General features: G+C 41.7%; 1 protein-coding gene and 1 long non-coding RNA gene across 2 annotated transcripts in view; one reads left to right on the top strand and one right to left on the bottom strand.

Moving 5' to 3' along the window:
• Positions 1–70: 70 nt before the first annotated feature.
• Positions 71–20141, bottom strand: LOC110973085 (uncharacterized). Its single transcript, XM_022223566.2, has 21 exons — positions 19982–20141; positions 17728–18066; positions 16473–16694; positions 15993–16142; positions 15182–15355; positions 14585–14776; positions 12496–12681; positions 11757–11885; positions 10953–11046; positions 9738–9866; positions 9294–9429; positions 8736–8857; positions 8084–8168; positions 7649–7810; positions 6557–6702; positions 6026–6103; positions 5054–5206; positions 4494–4621; positions 4145–4246; positions 3263–3441; positions 71–2382 (listed from the first exon to the last, which is right to left on the bottom strand). The coding sequence occupies exons 1-21, from the start codon at positions 20020–20022 to the stop codon at positions 1589–1591; spliced, it is 3741 nt and encodes a 1246-aa protein (XP_022079258.2). The 5' UTR covers positions 20023–20141; the 3' UTR covers positions 71–1588.
• Positions 12675–20359, top strand: part of LOC110991216 (uncharacterized) — a 43252-nt gene continuing 35567 nt past the window's right edge. Inside the window, exon 1 of the long non-coding RNA XR_015424624.1 lies at positions 12675–12791. This is a non-coding gene — a long non-coding RNA (uncharacterized LOC110991216). The remainder of the gene's footprint in view (positions 12792–20359) is intronic.

The following is a 20359-nucleotide window of genomic DNA, read 5'->3' as shown; positions in this document are numbered from 1 at the left end:
CACCTAGAAAACTCATAGCTTTTTAGCACTAAAAACGGTTAACAGAAAAATACCAGAAAAATAGAAACAGTTCATACCAATGACTGCAATTTATTTACACAGTTCCATTATATGGGTAGAGTCTGGGAGGGAGTTAACTATAAGAAAACACTGCTCCTTGCTCAAGCATTCATGAGAATGATTTCACATTGTCAGGCAATGCTACAGGTTGATCACAAAATCAAACTGGGCTCTTTACAGGGCTCCCGGGTGCAGAACAGTGTGACGGGATATCTGTGGGGACATTAAGGGCCAAAAATACACATACAAGTGGTCATGAAAATAAAATTATGAAGAGTGGTGTGCCACGCCGTACTTTACTGTAACACGTGAAGCAGAATCCACCCAATGTCAATTATTTGACACTTGGCAGTAACAAAGTCAGAATGAGAAAGCACTTTTAACCGCTTGATGCCAAATGATGTGTAAACACACATAATTTACCTTATTTGTTCCACGGAGGACGTGTAAACTGGTTTAATTGAAATTCTTTTTTGTTTCTGCAGTCGACGTATTGAGTCATGCTTGGTCGTGTCAAAGCACACTTGCAAGTTTGAAGAATTTTCAGGTAAAAAAAACGGCCCCCAGCAGCTTTGAGTAAAACAAAAAAAGGACATTAACTGGCTATCAATGCCTGTTCCAGTAGACCAAATTGAACATTCCGGAGTGGCCGGAATGATATCCTAATATTTTTGGAACCACCCCAAAAAACAGGTTTGTTAGTATGTACAGCTGTTCATCAGCCATTGTGCTATGGAGTACTTGTTCTCAATATAAATAGTCCCAAAGGAAACCACCATGTCTGACTTTTTAAACATTGCTGACTGTGTACTGAAATAGGTTCTCACTCTGTGCCCACAAACTGTTTCCAGTCCTCACATCTTACATGTGTTGTCCACACAGTTACACATCCTCGGGCTAGTGCTGTTGCTGTCCCTGAAAACTCTTACACTTCCCAAGGCAAAACCAGAAATCAAAAAAAATAAATGAAATTGGCTTAAAGCACAATTGAACAGATTCTTTACGGATAGTCCTTCGAGAAGTTAAGAGCAGTTTGGAGAACACTGACCTATGATACTTCCAGCTTGCATCTCTCTGGCTTTGACTGGTAAACAAGTTTATTCATAATAATTATAACAATGTACTTGAATCCCAAACAAGAAGATTGAAGATGAAAATCATAAAATAAAAGTAAACTGAACTTATATCATCTTTCCTAAATAATGCAATACTTGCAAAGCAAACGGTATTTGTAATATGGGCAGCAAAATTTATCAGTTAAACAGTTTGACAAAACACTCCAATTTTTGCTCACAAATTATAACTTGTCACTTACTTCTAGATAATCCTCTGACAGTACTATGATGCGAGGATTAGTCTTGATGGATTCCAGACTAGTAAATCCAATGCATTATTACTTTCTGAGGGGTTGTAGGTCCAGCGTGTTAACGGTCAAAAAAACAGTTCAAATCTACATCAGGCTACAAACAAAATACAAGTAATTCTGCAGAGGTTAGAAAAACACATTTGAAAAATAGTTGATTATTTCTCAGCGTCTGTCCCGTATGCGCTCACGTCGGACCCTGTCGTCTGGTGAGTCGCTGTATTCACGTTGCCGTGCCTTACTGCCCGAGCTTTCTCGGCTGGATTTTTCGTTGGAGTAGCCACGATCGTTGTCTCTTTCCCTTCTGGAATTTGCTCGTATGTCAAGCATGTCATCATCTGTGTCATCTGCTCTCTTTCTGGACTGCTGGACTCGCCCATCCCGGCTCTCTCGGTCTCGTCGATTCTCTTTGTCTTCCATCTTATAACGACCGTCAGTGCGCAGTTTACGGGATTTCTCCTGTCTGACCTCGTCCCTTTCCTCCTCGTCACTTTCTCGGTCATAACCCCTGGGTTTCCTGGCTGACTTCTTGTCCGACTTCGGGGGTGATCTGTCGAAGCGTCTGTCCTGCATTTCAACCTGGGCTTTTACCCGGCGTCTTTCTTGCTGGCCATCGTGCTGATTGCTGCGCTGTGCATTGTTATAATTGCTGCGCCTTCCATGGTCGTCCTCGTCACTGCTGTCATAACCACGGCGGCTATTGTTGTTCCTCTGTCCTCTGTTTTTTGGACCCCTATCAGCCACATCCTCCAATCTTGGATCATGTGGGTCATAACCCCTATGATTTCTGGGGTATTCCATGTTCCCTTGACGATCCCTCCTTACATCTCCTGCCCTGCGGCTGTCATTTTGACGCTCAGTTGGCCGTTCTGTTCTGTACTTTTCTCTTCTTCTCACAGCTCTGACGTCAGGTTTCTTCGTCCGTAACATTCCCTTGTGTTTTGAATCATCTTCACTCTCTGCACGAAATGAACAAAAAAAAAGGTGATATTACCCTGTATTTCTACTGTACATCACCGTCAGTCTTCCCAGGGAATAAACATTACAATTGTTGAAGCACACAAGAAACACTGATGCGCAGTCAGGAAAATAGATAAGGTGGTATTTCATACCACTGACCAAATGCTTTCTAAAAATTTGTGCATGTACTAGATTTATTCTTTTCCAGATATATATATGTTTGGTGAACTTCAGCATATTTGTCATGCTTAACCCGAATTGCCAAGCATATTGTTTGGCTTACAGTACTCAGTACTACAAAATACTAAGTAGTAGCCTGAGCCTGAAGGACCTAGCGCTACAGATTACTACTTCTGGCTAGGTTCCTTCCATTGTTACTCGTACAGAGAACAGTAAAGCCATGTATTCATAGTGCCACAGCACTGTATGGTACATTGTCTTCTCTATTGTATTTTATGGCTTCAGGGAACAATGCGGTCATGTTCTCTTACAAGCGGCAGCACTGATTACTACATTTTACAAGAAGTAATAATTTGTAGTATTATGTAGGGTTAGGGTTAATAAACTAGAACACATAAACACAGATTTTTAAAATCCAGTACTGTGATCAAGGGTTTAGTTTTACTTACTATTAACACTGGACCAATCCACTGTACAGAGAAATAGAAACTTACAAGCAAAATAAGTTGCAGGCAGCAAAATTGAGTGTTCAACATGATACTGAAGGCATTTAGTACTTAGTACTGACATGATAACAACGTGTATTCAACCTTGTGACCACTCAAAACATTTAAATCCCTCTAGCGGTTCCCTTCACATCAATCAGAATCTTACAATAATAAATGAATGGGTGTGCATAGATTGACTTTCACAACGCACCTGAGCTACTGCTGTCACTGGAATCACTGGAATCGCTGGAGTCACTGGAATCGCTGGAGTCACTGGAATCACTGGAATCACTGGAGCTGCTACCAGAGCTGGAGGAGTCACTCTCCACGGGTCGCTGTTGCTGCATGATGGTCCTCTGGTAGTTCTTGAGATGCTCTCGCAGATCGTCCCTATGGACAAACAACAAGATGTCTTTTCATGAAGCCATCCACCGAAGTTTCAATGGGCAAGTTTGAGTGACAACTATTTGTTGACCACTGGTGGATCTTCCCTGGTTAACCTGTACATCAGCTACATCCTGGGTACCAGACAAAATCAACTGGTGGTTGATAAGTGTTAGTCACTCAAACTTGTCCTGTGCTTCAATGACAGTAGAAAATGCAATAGGATATAAGATACATAAGTAGCTTGGAAAACTGGCTGGCTGTATGGTCACTGTGGGTGATCTTTTCATGAAACCTATTTACAGTAACACAAAAATTTTGTTGTGAAATGGCCACAAATTATAGCATATCAGATGAGATCAATATGCAAAATTGTGATTCAACTGCCAACTTTCCTTGAGGCAAACAGAATATGCATTTCATATGCCTCATAGCTAGTTTTTTCTTGTTGAAAGAGTTGGTTGGTTGATTATGGTGTAAGAGTTTTGAAAGCCCTTGCTAAGGAACGGTCCCCTACATAAACAAGAGGCTAAAAAATAAATCCTGCCCTGGTAACTTGTGATTTTCACTTTTCATTTATTAAATTTTTTCAATTTTTTGAGAAAGCAGAGAAATTAAAATGCATGTCTTGTTTTATGATATAAAACATTGCAAAGGCCGCAGATTCCTTACATGGCTAATAAGTTGAGCAGTGGGTTATATGACTTACGTGAGGCCTCCAAGTCCGATCGTGGTGAAGAAATTGATGGAGAATCGGGTGTTGGCAGGATTGTCTCGGGGCATGAGTCCTTCAAAGTAGGCTTGCAAAGTCCTGATTCCATAAAGAAAAACAAAGAATGAAAAGGCTAGGGGTGTGCATGTACGGGTATTAGGGGAAATTGGTTGGCCAATAGACAAACATAAGAATAGGCCTACCAAAATAAATGCTGCTATTGCTTGAATATTTACAGACTTTTTACCATAGGGGAAACAGGGCAATCTTCTTACAAGATGCAACTTCCTGTCACATTCAGCCCTTGTCAAATGGACAGTAAATTCTCACTTTTTTTTTTACTTACGGGTCCCTGAGCCTCTCGTTCATCTTGGGCAGTCCCATGTACTCTGACAGCTCTTGGAACATGATCTTGACAAAGATGCGACTGGACGAGGTTGTGTCCTCCTCATTCATCTTGATGACAGACAGAACCTGCCAAGCACATCACCAACATACATTGAATTAGTTGAATTAGTTACTGTAGGAGACAGGGCACTAGACGATGGCTTTTGTGTTCAAAGGTTTCTGGACTGATGTCATGTCGAAAGCAGAAACAGATGCTGTCATGCTCCAGCACATAGTAAGGGCAACTCAATTTCATTTGCAGAAAACTGGCAAATTGTTGAGAAGCCAATTTTAAGAATTCATGATAGTTGGAAACTTGAGGAGACATCCTCTTTGTAATCAGGGTCTATTCTTTCTCTGTCACAATTGTTTCTTTTGCCTGCTAATGACTTGTCACAGTGTTCCATACTCTGAAAATGCGCAAAATTCAATACAAGCAAGCTATAAACAAACGCCGTGACAGGTTCTGGTAAAATGTGACATCTTCAAAGCATGTACATTGTGTATCTGTTTACTCACAGTCCAGGATATGGCATCGGTGTGGAGCAAATGAGCAAAGAACTTGGCCACGTTGCGGAGTTTGTTAGTGTCCAGACGATGACACGTCTCATACTGCTCAGGGAATATCATCTCATACTGCTGCATGTACTCGCGCTTCAGCTGACAAAACCGCTGATCATAGATAAACAAGTAAAAAAGGGACACAATCATTTAATTTTTTTTCCTAGAAAGCCCTGGAAGTGATCTCAAGCCCCTTTGCCAAATTGACGACAATATAACCAATCATATGGTGTGTTTTCTCCCACAACCTAAAGTACTAGCATTTTCACTGTAAAGCTTCACTTTTGGTGATTGTGCAATTTGGATCACTGCCAGATGCTAAGGTAGTGCCATAGGTCGTCCTTTATTTCTTAAAACAGCATATCAATGGCACATTTATGAACAAACTGAAAGTGACCACACAAACTTTCTGAAATGAAGACCCCTTTAGTATCGTGAAGAGGTTTCTTCAAATAAATGAGTTCTGAAACAGCTCCAACTTTCCAAACTTGTCATTTACATTAAACTTGGTTATCCTAATCCGTGTTGCAGCACTGTTTAACCTCAAATCTCCACGTAGAACTGAGGGAGGCAAAAAAGGAAATTGACATTTTTTCTTTTAGAGCTAGCAGAAAACACAGAGAGAATCACAATGCAGACACTGCCTGTGCAGTAAGTGACCAAAAAAGGCAAAGCGTATCAGGTCCAAGACAGGAGTTGAACACCAGTTATTTGAGACAAAAAGCAGGAACGACCAACAACAGCGACCAGCATGCCCAGCAGTTTTTGCCAACAAGCAATAGATTTTGCTAACTTCATTACAGTGTTCTATTCAACAATTAGCAAATTTTACACAAATTGTTTATTTACTTTTGAGAGTAATGAAATCATCCTCAAGCTGCATGAACCTTTCGACAGTGAGGGGTTTCAAATCACATTTATCTGACAAACCTGAGCTAGAAGGCCAAAGAACTTCTCATAGGTTCTCTGCTGGGCACAGCAATCCAGGATCATTAGACAGACTTCTTTCTGTAAATTAATAAACAAGAATTTGACACGTAAGTGTGAAAGGAAAAAAATGCTTCATATGTAGCTGTGGCAGCCTTGAAAAAGGTTGGGAAAAGTCAGCTGTAAAATACTTCACCCTGACCAGCACGACCTCTTGACCTCTGTGCATCACCACATCCCCACACACCTCTTGGTTCTGTCTCCACTGACCTCAGTGCAAACTGAGAACAAAAGTCTTGCCATCTTGAAGCAGGGTAAGAAGAAATCAGAGTATTGTCCAATGTTCATTACTCCATCCTGTTGACCGTTCTATGTTCTCACTAACCCACCTCTTGGTTCTTAGCTCTGTGCAAACTGAGATCCACGAATCATACTGACTCAGGATAGACTTTGGAAGTCCGAATGGGTGTCCAATGCCCCACCTTCACTAGTCTGACCTCTTGACTTCTCACTAGGTCACCACAATCAACCCACCTCTTGTCCAGGCTTGAAGTCCATCCTCAGCATCTTGTGAGCGCACTCCTCAAAGTCCAGACTGGATTGGATTGTCAGGTAGATGGTGCGACGTAGGGCGATCATGTTGGTTTCTGTCTGATCAAGAATCTCCATCTTCTCTGCCTCTGAACACAGCAAATACGAGAAACAGCAATACATTTTCATATGCTAAAGAAATGCTGCATAAGTTAAAGACAGCAAAAGATGGTGCCCACAGAACGGAAGACCTGGAAATGAACGTTAATGTGAACTAGAATTTTTGGCACTTTGACTGCAGGCTGAAGTCCAGACTATGACAAGTCGAGTCACATGCAACAGGGTGGGCAATGACAAAGGAATACGTTTGTCACAGTTCCTGTGTGACTTGCTTAAGACTGGATGACTTAAGATGGACTTGCAGGGACCCTTCATGGACTTGACAAGGGCCCTACTGGAAAATCAAGATGCAGATGGGAAACTACTACCTCAGCGATATAGACTCCGAGTATGCGATCACTGTGCACTTAACAAGGGCCCAGGGACGACACAAACAAATTTAATGAAGGTAGTCCAATTCAGTTCAGTAACAAACTACTTTCCAACAGAGCCCTCAAAATCACAGAAATAAAAGGTTAAAGGATAAAAGTTAAAATATCAAAATAAAAACTGAAGATAAAGGAGTACACACAAGTATGCACAATGGTAGATCCCTCTGACTGTGTGCCAGCTACTGCTCAGTCTAAACAATGCTTTCAACCATTACTGGAGCTTACTGAGTATGCAATGTCCATCTCTCTACACTCCTCAAGAGCCTCTTATTCAAATAAACAAGATTAAAACAACCTAAGCCTGGTAAACACAAATGCTATCATTCCTAGGAGTGTACATAATGGTATTTTGTCAGAGGAGTCTTGCTTTTCACATGGAGCCAGGAGATGAGTTTAGAGACATTGTTACACTGGTGACCCGTCATCTTTCACCTATTACCAACCATTACCACAATCTGTTTCACAAATGCCTGTACCTGGTTACAGAAATTAAACTCTAGCTACCAGCTACATTCCTCTGACCTCTGACCCACTGTTTCCTCACCTTGACGTTCTTCATCTTCCTCATCATCGTCCTGACTGTCAGACTCTTCGTCGCTGTCACCCTCTGAGCCTGACTCGTCACTATCCTCTCCCAGGATCTCCTTCCGGATGGCCTTGTACTTCTCCTCGTTGGCCAAGAACTCGGGGTCCTCCTTGAAGATATCTGCAAAGGAACATCCAAGGAAAGGTTCAATCGTACAAAACAATTTTTACAGCATTTTCTGCCTATCTCTAACAACATCTGTCAGTCATCAAGCCTTCAAACTATAAGAATAAAACATGTTGATAATCTAAACGTAGGCAGGCCCAGCCTGGCCATGCCATTTGTATGCTACATCAGGCCCTGTAAACCATCAACCACTACCCTCCCCCATCTGAAGCAAGCAAACAGACAACCAGAGAGAAATCAGCACAACTTATCTAGATGCGGACTTACTGAGTAAGTCTTCAGGTGAGTAGTTCTCTTCCAGAGTGAGCAGATGGGTATACTGTTCGGACTCCTCTACCAGATCCAACCCTTCCTGCAGGTGAAAGAAGGATCAATCATCAATGAAACAGAAGTTTGCCACAAAATAGAGTAGTCAACTATTTTGAGTGGATGTCAACTTTTAGAGGGGATATGGACTTATTTCTCCATGATACCAACTCTAGGGTCCTTAATTTTGACAACTCTAGAATCCATACGCATGTTTTCTAACTTTCAAACATGATACAAACCCGTCAGTATTTTCCACCGGCTAATTTTATGTTGAATTTTATTTTGCCCAGTTTTTTACACTTCCAAATAAATTACGAGAATAATATTGACACGAAGAGTGCATCTATATCCACATCAAAGAAATCAATCCAAATTCCATCCCTGTCACGCTGCACTGTTTAATCTTAACATTTCATTGTGTTTTGTCCAAGCATCTTTAACACTGCTAATGTGAGAAGCCCGCTTAGTAGGATACAACAGGTCAACCATCCCCAAAGCCTGGCCAACCAGCTGTCAATTCAGCATAGTTGAGGTTAAAAGATTTGTAAATCCAGGAAGTGTGTGTCAAACAAACACATAAGAATTTATGTTGTCATTTTTTTAGGAGTACCTGGATAGCTGGGAAATCTTTGAAGCCGTCTTTGCGGTTAGCGAAGATGACTTCCACCATGTACTGGACTCGCTGTTCAATCTGTGCCTCATGAAGGATGCTTCGAAGTCGATCAAAGATGGCTGGAATCAGATTAGGACAAACAGAGAGTTATGTCAATGTGAGTTTTAAAAATCGAATCCTAGCAACTTACAGCTACCTCGATGTGACACTTTTTGTAAGTAAATAGCATGCTAATTCCATTTCATCACATCACCACATCCTCAGAATTTGCAGAAAAAAATCAAACATCTTTTGATGTTTTGCTGAAAGATTTTCGGAATCCTCTAAAATTTACCTCTGCAGTCAGCCAATGCACATTCTCTGTACTTAAAACAAAGTTAGTATGTGAAATCCCCAAGGCAAAATTACAGTGGCTGGACTACACAATCTTGAATCAAGCATAACACAGCCAAACCAAATGGCTGACGGTGACATTGCAGTGGACTGACCAATCAGTAACTGAAAGTCACGTCTGCTCTGAGATACATAACTGTGACGCATTCTGTGGAGGCATACCATTGAGTCCTCTCGGTGAGACTTCTGATAGCTTCACGGCACACTCCTTCAAAAAGCCAATGGTCACCTCCACACTATCATTGGTAGGGTTCTCCAACAGAAGGGTCAAGATCTCAAGAGCAATCACCTCATGGGCCTAGGATCAAACACAGTAGGAGAAAAGGAAGCACTTTTATCACACGCCTAAAAACCACATTCTGCAAAGGGGTTGTAGTCAGCCAATCTCAAGTCCCCACAAGTCCAGCACACATTCAAGTCATCCAGTCTTTATAAGCCAAGTCACAATCTATTCAAATGAACTGTGACAAAAGCATACACCTTTGTCATTGTTCACCCTGATACTTATGACTGGTCCTGTGAAAGAGCTTGTGATGGACTGACAACATTATTCTGCTTCCAAACGTCATTCTCCTGCCAGGAATAAATGAAAAACGACCACCTTACCACTTGTTGGTTGACCAAGTGTGCGATGAATCTTGTGGCTGATAGACACATCACTTTGTCGTTGCGGCGGAATCCCTTCTTGAAGTTGATAACCAGACGTTTCAGGATCAGCTCACCATTCTGTGGGAACTGCAAAGGACCGACAACAGGCCCACACATACAGAACACAGAAATAAAGAGTGGAGTCAAAACACTAACATTAAAAGTGGCCAGCTTGATAATATCAGGATCTTCTTAATGCTGCCTTGGCAAATGCGATAGTGCTTCAGCCGACTCTGCTGCGGTCTACAAAAACATTTCACCGGCTGAAATTTGGTCCACTTTGTTTTTCTTTTCAATAAATAAAACCCACTCTCCTCATTCAGGGGTGTGAGAGGAATATACAGAAAAATAGCTGAAATCCCAAAGCACATACCCTTGGGTGCTTAGGGTTAATAGAAAGAGTTACATATACGGGCAACACTGATTTCCCTTCAAATATTACAACAGCCATCAGAAAGTGAAAACATGTCCTAAAAGTGAAAAATAGCTGAGAAAATTCCGAAGTATTTATAGAAAACCGTTTTTTTCAGAAAAGTCTCATAGGTTTGTGCACAGAGTCATGAAGTGTTGTGCGTGCATGGAACTCTTTCCAAATGAAAAAAAGTGAAAATCCTCTAAAAAGCTGAGATTTCACACCCGTCAATAGGATATTTCAAATAAGCTGAAACATTTCCAATTTCATTAATGTTTGGACATTTCAAAACTCTTCTGTTAAGAAGAAATCTTCTGCTAGAGATACCCACAACTGTTGATTCGGCTATGCATACGATTTTTACAAAAAGAGACTACGTTTCAAAGTCCAGTCTCAAAAATATGTGGCTAATCATCACATTTCAGTTTAATATGCCATGAGGCATCAAAACTCAAAATTACACAACCATGTCACTGTTATTAACATAACTTGCCCTGTTATTTCATTGTCAATCTGAAAACATGACTCAAAGACCATACTCGTACACAAGTAGCAGCTGCATTGTGTTTATATATAAACCTTTACCGTGATGCTGCCACGTTTGTCCTGATCCATGTAGACCCACTGGCAAAAGTAATACAATTTCACATATTGATAAGAGGACCAAACTATTTTCCCCCTTAGCTTCAGTTTAGTTAAATTGGCATGAATGGTAGAAAAGCAAGATGGCTGCCCCATGATAGAGGTCTATACGGTCATACCTTGCAGTTGACAATGGCTACCAATGCTGCAATGACGTGGGTAAATGTAGGCGAAGCGGCCTGGGCTTGTATGACAGAACGAGCCAGCAGGCCCCTGCAAAGAGGAAACAAAAACTAAAAAACTGACAGGCAACTCACTCCATGACAACCCTAGCAACATCAAGATCCCAAATGACAGCAGTATAATTCCATGGTATAATTCCACATCTAACAGGCTACCAAAGTCCAGACAATACAAAATGAGAATTCTCCAGAGACTGTGGGCTGCGTATGAAAAGGAAGAGAGTTTTTAGCAAGCAACAATCCTTGCTGCAGCACATCAAGCACAATGAACACGTTCACTTGTGCGCATGTGTCTGCGAGAGAGTTCCCGATGTAAGTTTGGAAATCTGTTAACATATTCATCTCAGTACCAGGCATGTGGCACCAGTGGGGTTAACCACTTGCTGCCGGGTGCTTTTAAAAAGGCAGTGCACACATACGGGAGATTTTTAATATTTTCAGTTTCCAGAATTCTTCAAAAATTCATTGTTTCATTTAACTGACATTTACATCCACACGAATGACTGTTTGGTGGCTACTCTAAGCTGACAGGCAACCTTCATTGACTCCTGAGTATTTCAGCCAGGACTGCTGCCTTGTAAAGAGAGCCTAGAATTGTGAGGTGTTGTGTAATTTCCTTTGTCCCCAGTGAATGCGAGTGGTGTCTTTTCAAACACGACTGGATTGGCATGCAGCGGTGCTGCGTCGCTCATCAATGGGGCCCTGGAGTGGATGACCATTGCATTATACAATAAGGCTTACCTCCCCCTGACAATGTTCAGCTGCAGCAACTCCTGAATGATGTTACTGATGTTGGACACGTTGGTCTTGTTAATAAGACCATTGATGCTCTTCTTCAAAGCCTCCCAGGCCAGACGCTGGTAGGCTGCGCTGGTAGGGGAAAACAGGATAAGGACAAAATCATTTCAGGCTTTGATCAGGTAATCACTTGCTACAATAGAGAAAAAACAAATTTGGAACTGGAATTGACTTTTGGATATTTTTGGTCTAGTTACACAGGGCTTCTGGTCACTGAAAATGGACCCGCCATATTGGAACAGTGTCCAATCAACAAGGTGCTGGATGATCAAATGGTTCTCCTGAAATTGGGTATCACTGAAGCAGGTAAGCGCTTGGTTTGTAACTGTACACCATATTATGCTGTCATTCAACCAGACCGTGAGGCTTCAACTGTTAATTCTTTATCAAATGGCGTAATGATCACCACATGTCTGGTATGGTTGTTGTTTAATATCATGCCGATCTAGCACTAGGTACTGTTTCATGTTTTCTCATACTTTTTGTCATTTACCAAAGTTTTAAAGGCATGACCACTACCAAAATATTGTGCACGGCATTGCAGTTTTTTGAACAACTGATGTACATCACATCATATGGGTCAGTGAATAAAATATAATGTTGCTGGCTCTATTTGAAGAGCAAAATGATGACAGCAACTAAGCCAAACAAAAAAGGGCAGAGGTAAGATTCTTGTATGTACCTGGATTTATCTGTCATCTGCTCCTGCATCATCCGCAGCTTGGCTGGCGGGATGTAAGCCCCACCCGTCTTGCTTTGCAGGGGCGTGTCTATTGTCTCTTTCTTAGTTTTCTTAGAGGCGGGCTGCTCGTCGTCTGGCTCCTTTCGACTCGGCTCTTCCTGTCTGTCTCTCCATCTGGCGCTTTGCCTGCAGATGTCACAATCAAGAGGAAACTCTGGTTGACATGGTTGAGATTACACCGTAGGCTTGTGGGTGGTGGACTGGGCGACATGGGTCACAGACGAGTAGCATTGCAAGTAGGTGCAAAAGTTCGGTTCGGGTTCAGTTCGGACATATTTGAAAATTTTGGGTCGAACTTTGATTCGGTTCAGGTTCCAACACGCACACACATGAACATATACAATGCATATTGAGACATAAAAGAGCATGCTACGAACATGCCGTGTATAGTGCGTCTGTGTGTAAACTATGTCAATAAAAGCAATGAATCTCCTCTACATCCCCATCCACGAGCAACTTCCATGAGAACATAATTTTTTTTAAACTGTTTCCCCAAAGTTTGTTTAGGAGTTAAAATTCCATAAAAAGTCACCGTCGGAGGTGTGAAAGTTTTCAACCGTGTTTTGCCGATCAAAGGCAGTTGTGTTTGGACCACGCTTGACTCAACAAAACAATCGTAGGATATGTGAAAACAGAAAAAACAGCATGCTCAAATGGGAGTCACCAACTTTACAGGATATACATGTAAGATCAAATTTCGAGTGAATTGTGTTTTGGTTATTTTTCATGAAACACATTCAACTGCCAAACCATGGCTTTCCATGTATTCAAAGAAGAACCTTGGTATCAAGTCAGCATTCTTTCCCAGGATGGCGCCCACATGGCCGAAAGGGGCAATTTTCCATCAGTCTTTTGTGAACGGATAACGGCATTTTGTTATTTGAGATTTGCAAACAACTTAGAGATCTGGCAAAATTTCATTATAAGATATTCACACTACTACTGTGATCAAACGTGATCAACGAAAGGCAGGTTGGGCCACTGCGCAAACCAAATCTTGTCACATGCCCACGCTGGAGCGCTGCACCTGCCGGCCTGGCAAAATTAGTTTTCCCTCCAATCAAGAACGAGTCCGATTGTGATCAGCATCCAATCAAAATTTGTTTTACACGGCCATTCATGACGTCATTGGCCTAATATGGAACTGGAGGGCATGGCTATCGGAGACTGGCAAACATAACACTAAATCTGAATATACATATACATAAGCACAATTGGATGTAGTGAGAATTTAGAATTGTTGTGCAGCAGAAATGCTGTACGTTGCATATTCTCAGTTGATTATTGGTGAATTCTCACCACATGGTTTTTACAACCATCGCATGCTACGGGGCCATCATAAGTTTACTGTACATATATGTACATGTACAGTACATTTATTATCCATTTTTCGTTGTGTTTGCTTTTTTATCCCGTTTTCTTGCATGCATTCCGTGCGCTATCAATGTCATGCCATATTTAAGCCAGACATCCAAAACTGACCAGTTTGGTTTGATTGAAAAGTTCCATGTTCGACAATTTTTGGTTCAGTGCGGCGGTTCGGCTGTAGCACTACTGACAAGGTTCTGACAGGCCACGGACTGGGTTGCTGGGTGCCACAACAGGCCATAGACCTGATTGTGGGCCACTATAAACTGGTTTTAAAAAGTGGGAATAGGGTGGTCATGATAAGCCATAGTTTTGGTGGTGGCAAAGTGTGGACATAGCTAGAATAGGACGTAGACAAAATAAACACTACAGGCAATGGACTGGGTTATAAGAGACCATGGGTTGGCTTATGGTACACAACAGACTGTGGTATGGCTGGCTATGAACAGGGGTATGGTAGGCCCTGGGACTTGAGACAATGGGGGTGGCTGACGGCAGTCCGTGGAATAGGATCTGAGAGACCGTGGTGCGGTTTAGGGCAGGCCATAGCCTGAATTATGAGCGGCTGTGCATAGGGTGATGACAAACCACCAGCTGAGTTGCATAATTCCACTGAATTTTATCATGTCATGTTTCAAGGCTACTAAAGTTGAAGTCGTACTCTTGAAGGGTCTTGTTTCGGTCCTGCTTGGAACGCTTCTCCTGGGCCTTCTCAAACCGGCGCTTACGGAAGTTCCTCTCAGCTTCCCGGTAATCCTCATCACTATCAGGTTCCTTTCTCCCTCTGTCTCTATGACTGTGTCTGTCTTGGTGCCTGTCTTGGGTTCTTCTGGAGTCCTCCGAATGTTTGCCCCTGGGTCAATAAAACACGTGCATAACAATTAGCAAGTTACTCTCATGAAACCTGAGCACGGGACATGATGTTATGAACAAGTAACACATCTCACAGTGTGCAGCGTCGAATTCAAGATCAAGAGAATTCGAGCCACCTCTTTCAGTAATAAATCTCCCAATACTGGCCAACCATATATGCAAAGTATGAGAGAATAACGCTTCACTGGCTTGGTGTGCAACTTCAATCACTTATTATATACTTGGGGACCATTACAGGACACATGATTATTTGACATCTGCATTGAGTACATCGGCACACAGCCATGACAGCATGATGCCTTCCAAAGTGCAGTATACATGTATGTACAATGTACACAATGTGGTAACTACAGGTCTAGCATGTCAACAGGCTGCTGTCTCTTACCTCTTACGCTCTGGTGAGACCCTTTTTCCGGGCTGTCTCTCACCCCGTCTGTCACTGTCTCCATCAGTTTCCTCATCAGTGATTTCCCCACTCTCTGGGGAGTCGGGCCTGGACTGTCGCTTGATGGTGGTGCCAATCACGCTGCGGAAACGACCTCTGGAGTCAAAGTCCTCTCTAACCGGGGAAAAAGCAAAGAACAAAACTCATGCCTAACAGATCAGGGTAGGTTTTTTTTTAAGCTTGTCTGCAACCTTAAGAGAGCCCCAACTGTATTTGTCTCACAGTGGAAACAGAGCACCTTCTCCAATCTCCAGAAATCTTGGCAACACAGTCACAAATTGAATTAAAACTTGACATGGTTATCAATTTACAATGGTCTTAGAATGAGACCTTTTCCCTGTTTTGTTCACACACAAGAAATTTTTTCACCATCGTGTATTCAAAAAGTTGCATTTGGGGAGAGCAGTTGGTCTAAATTTATTTTACCCTGGCTTCAAAGTATGCACAAGTCATTATCTAACATAACAAAGGCTCTGCAAGTCCTTAAGGTAGCAGTGATTTATACAATAATTTTTGAAAAGGACACTTCAGAGTAATTTTTGATAAAGACCTTTTGGCATGCAAAAAACTGCAGATGGGTAGGCTCGGATTTGGTAGAGTTGAAACAAATGAGGCCCTTGAAAACCAATAAATTCTTTCAGTTTTTGTTTTTCCTCATTCTTTTGATAAGTGCAAGTAAAGCGCATCTGTCTCTCAGTTGTGTCATGAAATCGGTCCCTGACTGGTTCCTCTAAATTTGACAGCAGCGTACCTTTCATAGGAAGCTGATCTATGGCGCCGACGTTCCTCTGTGGGCTTGTGGACGCGACTTTGAAGTACAGACTTGACCCGTTCAGCACGCCAGGAGTAGCTGTCGTCACTCTCTGAACTGCTATCTTCACTGTCCTGGTAGGCTTGGGGTCTAGTAGAGACCACAACACAAACACAACTTAATATAGTACAGATGATTATATTGTTCTGATTTCCCAAGTGCAGAGGACGAGTTGTGAAACACTGGAAAATGTTATCATCCGATGTCAAACGATTCACAGGTGCCATCAGGATGATCTTGCATTTCAACAACAAGATTCTGAAAAGTATATGTCAATCATACTTTGAAAGAATCAACCGACAATGTTCTTCAGGGAGCAAACTGCCCCTCTACATGTACCAAACTGGCTCAGTACAGTAATACAGCATTGATTCATGATATAAAGGTGATAATTTATCTAACAGGCCATTTCTTCCTCACCTGCTTGACTTCTTTGTCGGCTCTTGCTGTGGTGGTGTGTCTTCGTCTCGGTACATGTCCTTGTCATCCGGCCCTATGGACAGCTCGTCCTCCGACTTATCGCCTGTACTGGAGGTCTCTATATCTGGGGCCTTGATGACGGGTGACCGGTGGCTGGACCTTGTGGAGCCTCTGTCCTTGGCTGGAGATCTGTGAGTGGCCGGTGGAGGTGTGCTTGGTGACCTGTCATTGATTAAACCAAAAAAAAATAATAAAATGGTCCTTTTGAGTGAAAACATATAATAAATTTACAGCATAAATTCAATTTATTACCAATCAATGAAACTGTTAAAGGTGATGTTTGGGGTTTTTCACCAGACACCTGCATGATTGGATCCATTACTAAAACATTATTAATTCAGTCTGATTTATTCAATCTTATCACTTAAAATAAACACTTCCTTTTAAATGGTGTCAGACCAAACAACTAAAATTTCTTTGGCCAAAACCTCCAAATTTTTAGATTTTAATTCTTTCAATAATGCCAAACAAAAAATTACTTGTGTTTCCTGTTACTATTTCCTATTCCTAAAAGCAAATCAGGGTGGTTGGTTGGGTAAAATATAATTTTTTTACTCTAAATTTTTGTAGCCCAAAAATTACGGTTGGATGATGGTCTGTATTTTTTGGGGGGGCGCATATATTTGTAACAGGTGCCAAGTCAGATTAATACTGTACATGTGCATGTCAATATTACATATCAGCACCGTGACTGAGTAGTAAAGCAGCTGGTTGTTGAAATACAAACACACAAGAGCTGTCCATCTCATGCAAAAAACAAAATTAAAACAATAGAATGTACAGGATGATGTACACAAAATTAGGCTCAGGGCAAGGCTTCACAAGTTTTTATATTTTATTGATTTGTCTAATAAAAAGATACAGGTTCCGCGTAATTTTCTAGGTTGAGTCGGGTAACCGGAAACACAGCTATTTTTTTGTTTGGCCTAACGAAACAGAAAAACGAAAGGACAGATAAGCCGTACCTGCAGCCAGCTAAAAGTAGTCATACTCTATACAGCTTGATTGATTAGCAAGGAAAATGGACAACACAGGCCAAAAATATACTCGTCCTTTGATCACTCCAAGTCAGTCATACCGAAAGGTGATAAATCATTCAAATATTGCACCTACAAATGGGCCTATTCAACTTCAGCATATGGCTTTACTTCTTCCCACAATGTTCTACAACTACCAAGAGATGGGTATGGCCTACCGTGATTCAAAATCAGGGGGTGGTTCATCTGGACTGTGGGGTGAGGGAATCCTTTTCCTGGAGACATTTCTCATTTCTTGGTCCTCATCATCTTTGCTCCTCACTGATGCCCTGTGGTCCCCTTTCTCCACTGCCTTGCTCCTTTGACTCTCCTTGGAATATCGCCGCTGTTCACCACGTTGATTTGCTGCTGATCCTGAGCTGCTGCTATCACTGCTGCCACCACTGCTGCTGCTGCTGCTGCTGGATTCACTCCCACTGGAATCTGAATCACTGCTGCTGCCTGTGTCGCTACTACTGCTGCTGCTACTGCTGCTGCTCTGATGCCTGGCTTTTTTGCTGTTGAAAATGCAGAGGGGGAAGACTTAATCCTTTTGATCAGTCTTGTTTAGTTCGCACTACATTGTGATATGAGAGGTTACTCTGTTTGCCCATACATGTACATGTAATGTAAAAAGTTCCTTGCCTGTGCCCCATCATCCAATTGCACATGTACCTGTTCTGTTCTCTATCATTTTTTTATTTGGACCTACATGTAAAAACAAAATGCTGCAGACTGCTTACCCAAGTAAGCAATTATAATTGTCTGCGGAATACGTCACGAAGTATGAAAAGGTAGACAGCAGTCAGAATGCACAGTCTCTCTTTGACAAGTTGGCATTGTGCTGCAGCCCATCGTGTTCTTCAGACAACAGTGCAGAAAGCAAGAAACCAAACTCTATGACCATTACCGATGATCCTCTCCATACATACATGTACATCATGTACACACTACAGGCATGACAAGGTGAAATTTGTTTCCTACCATGCCTAAAAGGTACGGTCATCAGTACAATTGCACTTGCTTATAACGTTACATGTATAACCTACTGTACATGTTCACAATCAAATTTGCCACCAAAACCTGTGGGATTGACATTACATGTATTTATCGTCGCATGGTACAAAAAGGTGTTCAGAATCCATCTCGTGTTACATGTACATTCATGTTTTCTGAGTGGTGCAAAGTTTGGTGGCTGTGACCATATCAAAACTGTACACTGAACATTACGCTGCTCAGGAAACAGTCCTTGGAGTGCATGTGCCAACAAAGTACATGTATGCTTTCTGTGAATGGGTCACCAGGCCAGCGCATCGTGACGTTGTCAACAGGACATCAACATATGGTTCAAATTGCTATTTGAGGAAAGATGGCGTCTTCAAGCTCGTCAACGACAGCATTTTTGATTTGAAGGGAAAATTTCTCTTTTCTTCCCATATGTGAGTAAACCATATTATCATTATTGGACTCTCTGATTCTCACTTAATCCATAGACGGGGGCATTCTGACCATTTTGAGTGAAATGAATCAATGGAAGCAAAGTACAGTGTATGTATACAGAAGGTACTTGGACCCTACTACTTTGTATGCAAAGGTTTTCGACCGAGAAGCAGTGTTTCCTTAATGATTCAAAATCTGGGACAGAAATCTCTGGAGGATCCATCAGTAGACTCACTTTATTTTCTATAAATCCATCCCTCACAAATTACATGTAATAGAGGACATAAATTATTATCGGGTTGGATCCAAAGTAGAGGAGATTGCAACACAGATAACATCTTCTTTTTCCTTTTTTCATCAATCAGCACAAAAAAACTACTACAAATTCTCTTCATACTCAGGATCTTTGTGGGATGGAACCATTTACTGACTGAAATAGGGGAAGCTACATAAAATTATATTGATATCTTTAGGACAAACTTTCTAGTAGACCTGTTGATACATTATGGAAGCACCCACCACATGTATTAGAACCAGCAAGCCACCACGCACCTGCAACTTAAAATATCCCGTAGAGGAGGTTGCTGCCGTACTTGGAGGAAGAAGCCCAAATCGAACGACATCACCAACCCAACATAAACAGACACAGAATTTTACTTCACGTGCTTCCGAAATCAGCCCAGTTGGTCGTGGAAAGAAATTTCCCCCCTTATTTCTCTCGTGTTGATTTTCAAGAGATAAATCCATTGTATACTGGTTTCTGGGTGGCCAATCTACCTCCAAAACCCCAAATGTCGAAATATTTGAAGCCTTTTCTTAGCACTTTAACAATGTCAATGCTTTCCAGTTCAACATGTTCAATGACATTAACACACTTTCCACGTGCCATGCGTGCGATGGCACTGGCAAGATCGACAGTGATCATGACAAAATCGACGTTAATTAAATTTGTAAGGTGACTTCGCTTGAATGAAGACTATAAATAAAACTTACCTGGGTTGATCCTCCCTAGCTGTATTTCTGTAAACTCCCATTTTACAGCAGAAAATGTGTACCACTACCAGTTTCTTTTTGGGAAGCAATCATCCGCTCCAACGGGTAACCGCTCCAACACGTCCAATCACACGATGTGTGCATAACGTTTTATGCGGAAAAAGGGAAACAAGCTGCAACAAAGGACGCCCTCTCCGTTCGTCAATTTTAAAGACACGATTTCTTTTTGTGGCCGTACAAAGCGAATGTGCAGTAACGACTTGAGAGAAGACTAGCTAACAAATGGGACTTTGCCAACTGAGCCTATGCTGGTCGATAAGAATTTTTCGCATGTGGCCGTTATGTGTTTCCGTATGTCTGGAATTTTCTACATGTATC

The sequence above is a fragment of the Acanthaster planci genome, linkage group LG03 (genome assembly GCF_054643075.1).
Source record: "Acanthaster planci isolate LZ-2023a linkage group LG03, COTS_SCS, whole genome shotgun sequence".
NCBI classification, from domain to species: domain Eukaryota; kingdom Metazoa; phylum Echinodermata; class Asteroidea; order Valvatida; family Acanthasteridae; genus Acanthaster; species Acanthaster planci.
The sequence above is the reverse complement of the archived record's forward strand: the minus strand, read 5'-3'. Positions and strand labels throughout refer to the sequence as shown.

Excerpts from the sequence above, each read along its gene's own strand:
- LOC110973085 (XM_022223566.2), bottom strand. The coding sequence starts at position 20,022 with ATGGGAGTTTACAGAAATACAGCTAGGGAGGATCAACCCAG. Across the intron at positions 16,143-16,472 it reads CCGACAAAGAAGTCAAGCAG|ACCCCAAGCCTACCAGGACA; the intron begins GTGAGGAAGAAA and ends GGTCTCTACTAG. Across the intron at positions 3,442-4,144 it reads ATCGGACTTGGAGGCCTCAC|GGACGATCTGCGAGAGCATC; the intron begins GTAAGTCATATA and ends GTTTGTCCATAG.